The 15,011-nt window shown below is 47.8% G+C and overlaps 1 protein-coding gene across 2 annotated transcripts in view; it reads right to left on the reverse strand.

The window, feature by feature from the left end:
• Nucleotides 1-9,135: 9,135 nt before the first annotated feature.
• Nucleotides 9,136-15,011, reverse strand: part of NDUFA8 (NADH:ubiquinone oxidoreductase subunit A8) — a 14,938-nt gene continuing 9,062 nt past the window's right edge. Inside the window, exons 3-5 of one of the 2 annotated variants that reach the window (XR_004527094.2) lie at nt 13,554-13,719; nt 9,596-10,363; nt 9,316-9,454 (exon numbers count right to left, since the gene is read on the reverse strand). Coding sequence is in view for 1 of the 2 variants with exons in the window: in XM_004325079.3 (XP_004325127.1) it covers nt 9,317-9,454; nt 13,554-13,719 (304 nt within the window). In the remaining variant the exon portion in view is untranslated. Of the gene's footprint in view, nt 9,455-9,595; nt 10,364-13,553; nt 13,720-15,011 lie in introns of both variants that reach the window. The other variant, XM_004325079.3, reaches the window with a different exon arrangement.

Below are 15,011 nucleotides of genomic sequence, written 5' to 3' on the forward strand. Positions count from 1 at the left end.
CATTTCCGTGTGCCTTATCTGGGTACCATGTGTGAAGACCTACAGTTTTGGAGTCAGACAAAATTACGTTTAAATCCCAGTTCTGCCAATGATGGGCTGTGTGACCTGGGACAACATCGTGGCCTTTCTGAGCTCCAGTTTCTTCTGAAATAAAGGAAAATAGGAATAAACAAATAAAGTAAATAGCAATAACAAGAATCCCTATTTTGTGGCATCAAATGAGGAATAAATAGGCCAACAGATGTCAAGCATTGGGCACAGTGCCTGGCAGAGTAGACAGACACCCAGTAGACGTTAGCTCCTGTTCCTACTGTTGCCACCATGGGCCTCCCCATCTCTTCCTGTGTTCGCTCACGTTGCTGCCCCTGCCTACGAGCCCTTCCTCTCTGCCGTCCACACCTCCGGCTCTGCACAACTCTTTAGCATCCAGTTGCCACCCCACAGGTAGTCCAGGGCGGGGACATCAGAAGTCTAGGCTCCATCCTAACTTTGCCCTGAGCTCTTCCCTTCTGCAGGCCTCAGTTTCCCCATCTGTAAGGTAAAGGGAAATTGGTCTCTAAGCTCCTCCCGATTCTGATGCTCTGGGAGGTGGCCCAGCATCCCAGCTCCATTCCCGGCACTGGACCTGACACTGAGTTGGAGCCCAGACCTGGCGTCCCCCGTTCACCAGCAGGCTGGACTCCTCCGCAGGAGATGAAAGCCACACAACTGGTTCAAGCTGTCTGCAGGCCTGGGAGCTGGGTGGGCGCTTCTGTCCAGGAACATGGCTTTTTCATTAGCGTCATCGTCCGCCCATTAGCCCAAAGCTGACTCACAGGGAACGCGGCGCAGGGGGCTGGTTTCAGTGGGCGCTGTGTTCCCTCAGCCCTCCTCCTCCTGTTCTAGGAAACCTCAGCTCCACTGCCTGTCCAGCTTGCCCCACAGCCCACGGCCGGGTGCATCTGTCAACTTGAGAGGGTCACGTTCACTGCGCACCAACATGGCGCCAGGGGAAGCACAGTCATCTTGTCACCCAACCAACGAAACCACCCCAGAAGAGAAGCACTGTTGTCATCCGCAGTTCTCAGAGAAGTGACGTGTGCCTCTCTGTCCCACTAGGAGTGAACCATCTCGTTAGTCACCAGACTCTAGAGCAGCCTTTGGGATCCTGTTTGTCAGGTAAGCGTAGAGCAGTGTGGTCTTGGGCAAGTCACTTCCCTCTGCATTTTCTCTCCTGTCCCTAGTCAGACCTCCATTTCCCATCGTCCGATTCACCAAGCTGACAGCTCAGAGTGGAGGAGAGCAAAGACTCCGGGTTCTGGAGCCCATCAGGCCCAGGTTGTAATTCTGCTTCTGTCAGAGATAAAATAGCAATCTTCCTGGGCCAATGGAGAGCCTCTTCATCTTTTTACTGGCTGCCAGGACTGCAATGTGGGGGTCTACCGCATCTCATTCAACTGCTCTGCTACTACTGATGTAGGCCGTTCCTCTCTCTCTGTCCATTTCTACAAGCAATGCCATAGTGAACATCCTTGTATACATCTTACAATACTTGAATCAACACTTCTGTAGTATGAATGTTTACAGGTGTGGAATAGTACACACACTTTATATTTTGATCCTCCAAGCATAATATATCAACGTACCAGTTTATACTCCTACGGGATCAGTAGGACAGTACCCATCTCCCCACATCTGGATCAATTCTTCTTTTTTTTTTTAATTCTTATTTAATTTAATTTAATTTATTTATTTATGGTGGAGTTGGGTCTTTGTTGCTGGGTGTGGGCTTTCTCTAGTTGCGGCGAGCGGGGGCTACTCTTCGTTGTGGTGTGCCGGCTTCTCATTGCGGTGGCTTTTCTTGTTGCCGAGCACGGGCTCTAGGCATGTGGGCTTCAGTAGTTGTGGCTCACCGGCTCTAGAGCGCAGGCTCAGTAGTTGCGGCACACAGGCTTAGGTGCTCCGCAGCATGTGGGATCTTCCCGGACCAGGGATCAAACCCATGTCCCCTGCAGTGGCAGGCGGATTCTTAACCACTGCACCACCAGGGAAGCCCTGGGTCAATTCTTGACATCATCAACCTTTTACACTTTTGCTAATAAAATGGCATCTCACTGTGGCTTTAATGTGCATTGTTCTGCCTACTAGGGAGGTTAAACATCTTTTCACAGTTGATTGGCCATTCTGATGTTTTCTTCTGCAAACTGCCTGTTCACGGATTTTGCAGAGGTTTCTATTAGGGTGTCTGTCTCCCAACCACTCTTTGACTCCGTGCTCCCTGTTGATCCCAGTCCTGCCCTTTTGGCATCCGATGCTCAGGTCCCCTCTCGTACTCCAAGTGCTGCTGTCTATTTCCACAGGTGAGCTGTGCCCCCAGGCCCTCCACGCAGCCAGCCTCCGTGTCAGCCAGCCTGAACCCACGACGGCAGAGGGCTTCAGACTGGGCTTGGCCCAATCAGAAGGCAGTTCAAGTAGAAGATGATCTCCAAAGGTTTCCTCCTTTAACTTTTAAGACCAAAGCCTTCTTTTTTTTTTTTTTTTTTAATAAATTTATTTGTTTATGGCTGCGTTGGGTCTTCGTTGCTGCGCGCAGCCTTTCTCTAGTTGTGGCGAGCGGGGGCTACTCTTCGTTGCGGTGCACTGGCTTCTCATTGCAGTGGCTTCTCTTGTTGCGGAGCACGGGCTCTACACACTTGGGCTTCAGTAATTGTGGTTCACGGGCTTAGGTGCTCCGCAGCACGTGGGATCTTCCCAGACCAGGGATCGAAGCCGTGCCCCCTGCATTGGCAGGCAGATTCTTAACCACTGCGCCACCAGGGAAGTCCCAAGATCAAAGCCTTCTTAATAATCCTCTGAACAAACTCAGCCTCAATGAACAAGAAAGCTACATGAAACAATTTCGAAGTGGATGACAAAACCCCGGAATCTCTTCTGTATTGTGTCCTTTGAAAGGCAGAGTGGGTGATCTATTTAAAACCAAGGCCTGAAATGCCCTTCTCATTTTAATGATATGTCCAGAATGAACGGCCCAGGGGATTAGATCTACCTCAAGAAAATCACCAAAACGCCACCATCTCCCCCAACAAATTGGCTAGTGGAGAAACTGCGTTTTATGTAATTCTTGGTATGGAAAAGAGCCCAGATACCATCTTAGTCTGTTACTTCATTTTATAGCTAAAGAAACTGGCTCAGAGGGGCAAGTGTTTTGCCAAGATCACACAGCAAGGTCAGAGATAGCACGGGAGCGGCACCGCAGGCACCTCCTCCAACTAGCTTGCTGCCCATCACACTGAGAGGGAAGAAAAGAGGCCAAGGGATTTTCTTGAAAGTTCTTTGGTTTGAGGTCACCACTGGGAACCTCAGCTTCTTGGAACCCAGCAACATAAAGGTACTGCATGTTCCACAGACAATAAAACACACATAAAGCCTGTACCTCAAACTACTGTCACATCACGTAATACCCTAGTTTCAGGTGGCAAGTGAAAGAAACATTATCATCATTTTCTTTTGAGCTTCAACTCTTCCACCAGAGCAGCAGAATTGATTAAAACACGGCTTCCAGAAAGGGCATCCTGCTTAATTTGCTTTCAACCCTCAAATTAAAGGCATACCGGCACGCAATTATCATTCTTATTACCATAGCCTAATCTGACCTTTTATGGATCTTCCTCCCTTTAGTTCACAGACGGCACTTTTTACTGCCACTGTGACAGGGATTGCTGGGCTCTTTTTGAAAAATAAAAACAAAAAAACAGAGCATTCCCTTCTTTCTCCAGTGGCGCTAATCATCGTGGCAGAACTCTGAGCCTCTCTTGGAATACAGAATGCCCTCCTGTTTACTCTACATAGAGGGGTACACGGTTAAGGAGTAACTAGGCTACTCCCTTTCGGAGAGGCCAATGGCTGTGCACCATTCATTCAGCAATCAGGCACTGACGATCTGCCAGGAGATTTGCCTGAAGGGGTAGCTGCGGTGTTAAACAAGATGGACTTCTCGCTCCCAAAGAGCACAGCAGCTGAAGTGCAGGAGATGCGCCCGACACAGAGGGAGATGTGAGTCACTCTGGAGGGACCTGAGGGACGCTTCCCCAAGGAGGCACGTTTGAGCTGTGTCTTGAGGGAAAGGTGCACCGAGGAGAGGTGGAGGAGGACCCTGGGGCAGAGCACACAGCAGGAGGAAAGGCGCAAGATGTCTGAGAAGGCGCAGATCCAGTGTGTGGCAGGGATGATGGCGGGAGACGAAGCTGGAGAGCTCTGAGTCAGACTCTGGAATGACCGGCTGTCACGCTGAGGAGTGTGGACTTTCTGCAGCAGACTGTGGAGACACCGAGGACAGGGACTGTCCCCGGCATGTTAAAGGTTGAGGTAGGAAGCTGCAACTGCATTGCGCTGGTACCCACAAAACCACACTGCGGGCAGACTGTTCCTGAAGCGCACAGAGCCCTGTCCTGCCTCAGGGGTTTGCTCCTGTGGTTCCCTGAGGCTGGGACATGCTTCCATCAGCCCTCTAACTGGCTGTTCCTTGAGGGGGAAGCTCAAATGCCACTTCCTCTGAGAGACCCTCCATGGCCTCTCTTTCTAAGTATATCCTCACCCTCCAGCTATCCGTTGTCACACTGACCCTTCACACTGTTTACCTGTTTATTGCCTCCCCCCTGGAATGGAAGCCCCATGACAGCAGGGCCCGTCCGTCTTGCTCATCATTCCTGCCTAGCATGGTAAGTAGCACGAAGCAAGACGTCAGACATTTGCCGAATGAATTAAAGAATTAATGAATGTAGTTCCAGGGTTCTAGCTGCAAATACCCCTTCCCTCCCATCGAAGAAAGTATGGTTGGGCATAAGTGAGCAGGTGCGATATTATTGATTACAAAATCTGTATGCCCGTGCCACACCGCACACCAGTGAGACCGGAAGATCTGGGGGTGGGATCTGAACGTCAGTATTTAAAGGTCTCCAGGTGATTCCAATGTACATCCAAGGGTAAGATTCAATGACCCTGAAGAATAAGCGTGTGGCCTTGGAACCAGACAACCCACATGTGTTTCTCAGATCTACCACCCAGATCTACTCCTCAGATGAAGTCTGGGGTCCCCTCTCCCTCATCTCTTGACTCTGTTCTAATTTATTTTTGTTAAGCAAATACATTTATGAATTTTAGTATCTTAGTAAAATTACCCGTGACACATGTGACAAATGCTCAAGACACAAAGAGATGTCACAACCCCGAACAGAGACTTCCTATGTGGTAGAAGCAACTGGTATATTTAAAGCCGAAGTATGCCCTGATCCATTTCAGAGCATGAGAGTACATCTTTGATTATTCCAAGAAGCATTTCAGCTAGGACCTGATACCTACAAAGGGGGCAATTTAATCTCAAAGATTTACTCCTGGGCTTCCCTGGTGGCGCAGTGGTGGAGAGTCCACCTGCCGATGCAGGGGACACGGGTTCGTGCCCCGGTCCGGGAAGATCCCACATGCCGCGGAGCGGCTGGGCCCGTGAGCCACGGCCGCTGAGCCTGCGCGTCCGGAGCCTGTGCTCCGCAACGGGAGAGGCCACAACAGTGAGAGGCCCGCGTACCGCAAAAAAAAAAAAAAAAAAGATTTACTCCTATCTCTACATAATTAATGTGTTGGTTTGTTGCTCTATAGCAAGGAGGGGGGTTGGAAGTTCTTCAGAAAGATAAACGTGGGGTATAGTTTAATCATTTTCTGATGTCTTCCATGTATTGGGCACTAGAATATAGACATATAAATAAGACAGAAGGCCAGATCTTACAGTACTAAGACCAGGGGAAACAAGATAACACCCAGTGCCATGACAGGCATTACTCAAATAGAGTGCTGTGACAATTGCTACCATTTGCCAACACTGTACAAAGCATTTCATGTGTAAACCTCATTAAATCCTCAGAGCCGTCCCAGGATGTAGGTACTATCATTGTTCCCCCCATTTTACAGATGAGGAAAAGAAAGTACAGAAAGGTTAAGTAACTTGCCTGGGGTCACACAGCTATGAAACAACAGAGCCTGGATTCAGATCCAGACAGCCCAACTCCAGAGTCCTTGTGCTTAACCCTCATGCCATACTGTGTCATGGGAACAAAGGGGCAGGAAAGAGCACTTGTGGCTGTAGGAAGGGACGTTTCCTGGGGAAGACAGCATTAGTGTTTGCCTTGAGAGATGGGTCGACTTTCAAGAGGCAGAGATGGGGGCAGGATTGTTTCCCAGCAAGTGGATGGTGGTGGCATTAGTGAAGAGTTGGAAGTTGGAAAACTCTCTTGAGGGATGGCATTTGGGCGACTGTAGGGTCTGTGACAAGGAGTCAGATAGTGGTACAGGAAATGGGCCAGGCTAAGGGCAGATTACAGCGTGTCAGGATGCCGGTAAGGATCTGGGCTTTAGTTAATAGCCATTCAGGAGCCACTGAAGGTTTTCGAGTGGCAGAGGCACGGCAGCAAGTTGGGGCATGGTCTGGATGGCGAGATGGCAGTGGGAGACCAGTTAGGCAGTGGTGGTAATAACCCAAGCAAGGGGAACAAAACCAGGCTAGGACAGTGACAGTTGAGATAAAAGAGGAAGTAACAGACGTGAAAGGTTATAGAAGGAACTCAACAGGACTTGCTGTGGGACTGGAACACGGAGAGCAGTGCGCGGGAGTCACGGGAGCATCTCATGTTTTGACACTGGAAGGATGGAGACGCCATTCCCTCCGATAGGGAAGACAGGAACAGGCTTGGCAGAGGAAAGGGGGCAGATAACTTTCCTTTGGGAATGTGAGGAGTCAGCCTCATTATTCTTAAGCCAAACCAGCAGGAAGACTTTCTATTATTTGACGCCCTGCTCAGAGATTCTTCGCACCGACTGCTTTCAAATTGTGCTGTGACCTTTTTACCTACTGAAATTGTGAACCCGTCTGGGGTGAGAGATTTTAGGAATTCTGTCTTTACTTAAGACTCTTCAGTCCTAGAAGGCTATGATGTGGTGTGATTCCATCAAGAACACAGGAAAGCCAAAGTGAATTTCTTCGTTCAAGGAATTCAGAGCAAGGAGGCGGCAAGGCAAGAACTTCTGTCCAACTTGGGCAAAAGTTAAAACATCCTAGAGTCGAATTTGAAGCCATTAACAGTTCAAGACTTGTTGCTCTGATTCTAAAGAAGTGAAGTAACTTCCAGGGAGGGCCTGGCGCTAGACACTGCAGCCAGATAGATTAATCATAGATCCTGCGCTCAGATACGGTGGTTTATTCCCTCATTACCCGAAGTGTGGTCCATGGACCAGCAACATCAGCACCACCAACTTACTAGAAATCTCAGATGTCACTCCAGACCTATCGACTTAGAATCATTTAATAAGACCTCAGGTGATGTGTATGCATCAGAACAGAGGAAGACTAAGGGCTTTGGAATCAGGCGTATCTGGGTTTAAATCTCAGCCACGTACCTACTAGCACTTAACCTCTTGGACCTGCTTCAATCAATCAGGGGCCCTAGACCTTGGTTTCCACCTTAGAGCAACCTGGGGAGCTTTCAAAACCTCCACGGCCTGGCCATAGTGCAGACAAATTACATCAGAATCTCTCCGGGGTAGGATCCCAACATCAGTATTTCAGGGCCTCCCAGTAATTCCAACGTGCAGACAAGGCTGAGAACCACTGATGACTTTGAAGGACAAGGATGCGGCCATTGGAACCAGACGATTTTCATTTGTATCCCACATCCACTATTTCATATAGGAAGGAGGAATGGGGCTTCTTAACCTCTCCCTAGGCGTTAGCTCCTCCACCTGTGAAACGACTTATCAGAAACTCTTTCAAAGGGCTCTGAGCATTGAAGGAGTTGACACATGTAAAGCACTGGGCACAAGGCACAGGGCTCAATGAATATTTGTTATTACTGATGCAAGTCCCAGCTTCCTTTGCAGAAAGAACCTAGGAAGCAACACATAGTCTGAGGTTATCATAAGAACAAATCTGCAGGCCTGCTTGTACTTTCCCCACCAGGGATGACTTCCAATGACTGGGCCCGCAAGGGGTTAACGGGTGTTGCCTTAGCTGTTTTAAAAATTTAAGAATCTATTCTTTTTCTTCTGAAATTGGAGAATAAGGCAACGGTGGCTGGCAAGCTTTTGCAGACGAGTAAGGTTTAGCCAAAATGCTCCCAAATGAGGGGTCAGAACTGGGTGGGGGGCAAGGCGCATCTTCCAATGCTTTGTGTTCTGTCCTAACACTTTGGGCAACAGACTAATGCCTCACTGCAATCTCCCCACTTCGAGTATCTAGGAGTTGGAAAGGCCTTTATAAAGACTCCATACAACTCTGCTTTCCAGGGCTCTGCAAATGGGAAAGCAAGGCCCAGGGAGCTGAGACTTACGCAGGGTCATATGCAATATAAGGCCATGACCAGAAGGTGTAAAGTGACCCCCAGTCAGATGGAGAGGAAATAGCCTAGTAGTGAAAAAGGAATTGAATGAAAGGGAAAAGAAAGACATAACAGTGCTTTGAACCAAAGAGCTTTATAAATACTTGTGGCTTTAACCTGCCCAGGAGGTAGATAAGCACGTTCCCTTTAGTTTGTCCTCAAATTCAACCTCTCACAAGAGGTTAAGAAACACACCCAAGGCTGGAACTGACACTCAGACCTCCCGACTTCCTGGCTTTGGAGCTGGGAGCTCAGCCTCCAACTCCCTTGTCTATCAGGAAAAACATCTGGGTTATAATGCTTGAGGATGGGCTATCAAGGGGAAGTGGTGGAAGTTTGGTTCTTTAAGGAACTTTGAGCGAGACTGCAGAAGACCACGCCAGGAGCCCCGCCCACGGCCTGAGTCACGAGGCTCGTGTTTCTGTACTTCTCCTACCCTGGATGCTTCCCTGTGTGACCTTCAGGGAACTCTGTTTGTCGGAGAGGTTGGATGGGAAGAAAGAAAGTTGAGGCTTCAAAATGTGTGAGCCCACGCGGGCCCCGAGGCGCCGCTGCAGGCGACAAAGGCTTCCCTTCACAGCCACTTGCCTGTGACCCCGCACGGCGCCCCTGCCACACTGGCAAATGCCTACTTGAAGCAAATAGAAAGGAACAGGCAGGACCACAAGCACAAAAAGCAAGGGGAAGTCATCTTTAAAGGCCAAAAGGTTATATAAAACATAATAAAATACAACTGTTTCCTTTAAAATTTTTAATGGGCAGGAAACGGTATAGAATAACTGCCAAGTCACATAAATTAATGTTTTTGTTAATGTCTGTGATTCTGGAAAGAGCCCTCTATCGGCTGACGAAACTACAGGAGAGTTTTCATCACCGCTGCCTGGGTGCATGACTGGGTGTGGGCCACGGACCCATCTTCACATGGTCCAGAAAAAGAGGCGGCTGCCATGTCTGGCGGGCTTCAGATCTCCTTCCGTCTCAGGGCTGGGCTCTGGCCTTGCTCTTGAGTCATAGGGATTCTCTGGTAAAGGCCGATCTGTTTTCACTTTGGTGACCTGCAGCGGGTAAAAGAGGAGAAGCAGAGCTGAGGGGCAGGTGGAGAAGCTGTGAGCATGAACCCACCTCCCGCGGTCTCCTCTCCGCCCTGGCTGCCTCAGTCACTCCCCATCCATAGAGCCCTAGCAAATCACACTTACCCTGAATAAACATCGAAGAAGGCCTACTTTGTGTCATTCCACATGGAAGAAGTTAGGGGTACGGAAGAGAGCACGATTCACACTGTCCTCAGTGAAGGAGTCAGCCCGGAAAAGCACCCAGGCCTTCCTAAGCGGGTCACGGTGACCGAGAGACGAATGAGCGCTAGGACAGCAAGGCCTCCTTCACACGGCCACGGTCCTCGGCCTGGCTCTGAGGGGGCAACGTTTACTTTCCTCTTGAAGGGTGAGCAGGAGCCAACCAGGAAGATTGGAGAGGAAAAGACCTTCCAGGAAGCCCACAGAGCACACCGAGACAGGGGCGCGGCCTTGGGGCAGCCGAAGCACGGGCCGCGCGCAGAGCGCAGGGAGAGGCGGCCCCTCACCAAGCACGTCCTGTTGTTAGACGTGACGCCAAGCACGTTACTCCAGTTCACTCTCACACTCCTCGGAGGTCAACCTGCAGGTTCACTAGGACCCCCCAGCTAACGGTGGATGGACCTGAAGTGAGATCTGCCTGCTCCGAAGCCCGTGCTCTCACAGAATGCTCGACACTGAGATATGGAAGCCAGGTGATGAACGACACACAAAGATGCTTGAATTTTAACCCAAGGGCAACAGGTGCCACTGGAGCAGGGAAGTAACTTACTCACGTCTGCAGGCCAGGCCGGAAGGAGCAGAAGCTAGACGGGGGCGCTGAGCCAATGGGCCAGGCGAGAGAGGGAGCCAACTGGGGTCCCGGGGAGAGAGGAGGACGGCGTTTGACACCCACTGAAACCCACAGAAGTCTCCATCAGAAACCCAGCAGAAATTGTTCTCATTTTAAAGATGAGGAAACAGGCCCAGAGAGGCAGAAAGACAGAAGGCCGTGGTTATCAGTAGTCTTGTTATCTGGTGGCCTCCTAAGCCACTCCACATACTGTGACCAGATCAATCTTCCCAGATGTACAAATTCAAACACCATCTATTGTGAACAGAGCTTTCATGGACACAGTCACATAATTCTTATTATAACCACCCTCTGAGGCATAATTATCTCGAGTTCATGGAAGAGGAGCAGAGATGGCTGGCTTGTCTAAGATCAAGACACAGCAAATGTCAAGAGTTGGAGCTGGAACCCCAGTCTTCTGACTACAAGTCCAGAATAGTTTTTTATTTGCTTTTAAAACAGTTTTCTCATCTCTCTGCTATAATTAGAGATCACTAATGGTTCCTTACTGCTTGACAGAGTATTCCAAATGCCTCCAGCTGGCATCTGAAGCTCCTTTAAGGAATTCAAGATGTCTATGCAATAAATCTAGAAAAAATAAAAGGACCCCTTTAAAGGACAAATTACTGGGAAAGGACAATAAAGCAACTTCCTCTTCTGCACCACACTCAAAATAGAAAAGGAGCAGAAGCATGTGGTCAAACTAATTACTAAGTAAATGACCTTGGGCACCTGACTTAACCTTCAATTTCCTATCTGTAAAACGGAGCTAGTAGTAGCTCCTAGGGTTATTAGAGTAATATACATGAAGCACCTGATGTATGGAACAGGTGCTCCGTTAGTTATTTTCAATATTAATATTATTAGCACAATGGAATTATGGGTGAGAGAGAGCAATCCTGCCTAGGAGAGCCAGAAACTTCAAAGACAGACCTGACACCTGAGCTGAGACTGGACGAGTGAGTATGAATTCACTGGGGGCAAACAGGAGGGAAGGGCAAGCCAGTGGAACCAGAATGCACAAGTGAATGACGCTAAAATGGAGGCTTTGTCCAGCCAATTATGACCGTTCTTAGAAAGAGACCGAATACTGAACTTAAGTATAACTAAAGCTGAGAATCCTCTTAAAGAAATACACTTTTGAAGAGAGTTCAGATAACAGTACGTTTTCCTTTTACAGGTTTTTAAAAATGTTATTACAAAGATTCAGGAATAAAAATGCTTTCTTAACAACATGATTTGTAAATTCTCCTTTCGTGAGACAGAAATGAGGAACGGTAGTTTTCTCGATTCTATGTAAAAGTTCCACCACTTTCCAACTTCGAATTATCAACTATTGAAAATAATCTGTTCATTTGGAATTAAAATATACACACTACTATATATATAAAATAAATAACCAACAAGGACCTACTGTATAGCACAAGGAACTATACTCAGTATCTTGTAATAACCTATAATGAAGTGAATGTAAAAAATATATATATGTGTATATATATACACATATATATATCTCTGAATCACTTTACTATACACCTGAAAGTAACACAACATTGTAAATCAACTATATTTCAATAATTTTTTTTTTTTTTTTTGCGGTACGTGGGCCTCTCACTGTTGTGGCCTCTCCCGTTGCAGAGCACAGGCTCAGCGGCCATGGCTCACGGGCCCAGCCGCTCCTCGGCACGCGGGATCTCCCCGGACTGGGGCACGAACCTGTGTCCCCTGCATTGGCAGGCGGACTCTCAACCACTGCGCCACCAGGGAAGCCCAATAAAAATTTATTTTAAATAAAAATAAATAAAATAATTTGTTTGGTGCAGCAAAGAAGATATCCGAAGTAAAGATATGCCAGATACACACACAAAAAAATTGCTTAACCATTCCTCTACTTATGGCAGAAAGCTTAAGAACCAACTATCCACAGATGCCACACACAAAGGGAGGGAACGAACATTAACTGTGGACCTATGTGCCAGGTGCTATGCTGGGGATTCACACAGGCTCCGTAGCTTAATCCTCACAGAAAAACAGGGATTAAGACTGGTCCCATCTTATAAATGGGGTAGGATAGGAAATGTTAAGAAATTTGCTCAAGGACCCACAGCAATTAAGTCAGGAAACTACCATTCAAATCCACTCTCAGTCTCCATTCAAACCAGAGTTCTTCCCTCCATGCCTTGCTACTATGCTTCCCAGAGGGCATGGAGGGTGACAGTGCTTAAGAAGCCAGGGATGGGTCAGATCACAAAGGGCTGTAGCATGTCAGGATATGGAGGGGATGCTTTGTTTTGCAAGCAAATAGGAGTCCCCTTGAAAAGTTGTTTTTTTTTTTTTAAAGGAAAGTGATATTTGACTTATTTTCCACAGAGATCACGCCTATAGTGATCCATCCTCCCCTCCCAGAAATGCATGTAGCCCAGTTAAGAACTCCTGTCCAGGAAGTGGGGGACAGTGAGAGGATTCAAACCAATATTCCAGGAGATGCTACAGGGATTGAGGACTGGATAAAGGAAGAAAGAGTGCTAAGTGAAGAAAAAAGACATTCAGGTTTCTCCCTCTGAGGGTTCAACAGATGGTGGTGTCACAACTGAGACAGGAAATATGGGAGAAAGAACAGAAAAACAAGCTTTTTAAACTATAGGCATTACTTTTTTTTTTTTTTTAATCTCAGGTATGTTCCTGAAAAATGTGGCATCACCTCAAACCTATTTCCCCACAATAAACTCAATGTTTTCAACTGACGGTGCCCCTAACATTTTGTTTATCCTAATCTACTCCCTTCTGTTCTTGAGTTAGCTAATTAATCAAAAACCAATCTGCACATGCTGGGCGAGCTATTTAAAGGAACACTTGTATTAAATAAACTCCCTCTGGACTGTGTATAACCACTCCCTAATGAAGCTGACTGGTCAGTCTGGATTTCTCACATCAGATCTGTACTCACAGAAGACCCATTCCGGACCACCCCCTGCCTTTCCCCACCCTTAGCGTGTGTGTGTGTGTGTGTGTGCTCACAGAAGACCCATTCCGGACCACCCCCTGCCTTTCCCCACCCTTAGCGTGTGTGTGTGTGTGTGTGTGTGTGTGTGTGTGTGTGTGAGAGAGAGAGAGAGAGAGAGAGAGAGAGAGAGAGAGAGAGAGAGAGAAGCAGGAAACTGTGTTACCTTTGACAGCTCCCCCAGGTCGGGTCGCACCCAGCGAGAGAGAGAGAGAGAGAGAGAGAGAGAGAGAAGCAGGAAACTGTGTTACCTTTGACAGCTCCCCCAGGTCGGGTCGCACCCAGCCCAGTTTGTCCAACACACACTCGTCAAACTTCGCCTGCTGTTTGCGACACCGACGAAATAACTGCAAGCCGGAGTAATCGATGCAGGTCCAGTATTCTGTAAAAGGCTCCGAACAGTGCTGCTTTATCTGCCTGGAAAAGAGGGCTTGATCAGGGGCAGCTCTTTGCAAAACGATGAAAAACAAAAAAGTGGGGAAAAATTTGGTGCAGACCTCATACACACAGCCTTGCTTTTTGAAAGGCACGGAGTACGCTTACCTCACTTACAAGACCACTTGGAGAGCCTCAGGCTGAGAAACAATATGTAAAAAAAGATTTCTGAGGAATAAGACCTAATTTCTTTGTGTAGCAAAAACAAATGAATAGAAATGTCAAAAGACTGTGGTCTAAGCGTATATATTTCACTTAGAACTCCTCACTTGGGACCTATTTATTCTTCTTAGATCCAATCTAAAGATTACCCACTTCGCAAATTTAGAAGAGAAGGAGGCGCACTCAGAGATGGGCATGCTGACAGAAGTCAGAGGTGACAGACCTTGACAAAGGAGGAGACAGACTATAAAAAGCAAATTCACAAACTAACAAGGATCTTCTGATCCTGGGTCGATCAGTGTAGAGGCAACCTGCCCCGCACGCCTCCAAAGCTCAAAAGACTTCATTCTACTCAGGCACTGAACAAAAACAGAGATTAATCCTTGTCATTAAGAAGAAAGTTAAATTATATTTGCTCTCTGTTAAGAAGCAACATAGCATATAATTCATTTTGTGGTAACCAGAAATGGCTGAAGAAAAACTAACTTTTGTGTATAAAAGGGATAAGCCTCCATTATTTCGCGAAATTCCCCTTCTCTCACCATTCAGCTTTGCTAGTAATCAAATAAATGCAAAGTCAAACGAGAATAAAATACTGTTATTTTATGTTAAAGCCATATTTGAGGCAGTGGAAGAAGTGTGGAGCACCTCCTTCCCCCGGTGGAATAATAATGAAGTATTTGCTTGTCACACTCCAAGAATCTAGCTACACTCAACACAGGAATCGTATTTAACACGTCTCGGGAAGAACCTCGGAGGTGGCCGAAGGAAATAAAGAAAAATTGGCTTTCCATTCCTGCTCGGTTCCCCTCCTGGGAGGCAACCAAGGGGCACCAGTTTCTTATTACCTTTGCAGGTATTTTTTTTTGCGGTACGCGGGCCTCTCACTGTTGTGACCTCTCCCGTTGCGGAGCACAGGCTCCGGACGGACACGCAGGCTCAGCGGCCATGGTTCACGGGCCCAGCCGCTCCGCGGCATGTGGGATCTTCCCAGACCGGGGCACGAACCCGCGTCCCCTGCAACGGCAGGTGGACTCTCCACCACTGCGCCACCAAGGAAGCCCCCTTTGCAGGTATTTTGAGTATAGCCTTGGGGGTGATGGGATGTGTTA

This window comes from Tursiops truncatus, chromosome 6 (assembly GCF_011762595.2).
Source record: "Tursiops truncatus isolate mTurTru1 chromosome 6, mTurTru1.mat.Y, whole genome shotgun sequence".
In the NCBI taxonomy this organism is placed as follows: Eukaryota; Metazoa; Chordata; class Mammalia; order Artiodactyla; family Delphinidae; genus Tursiops; species Tursiops truncatus.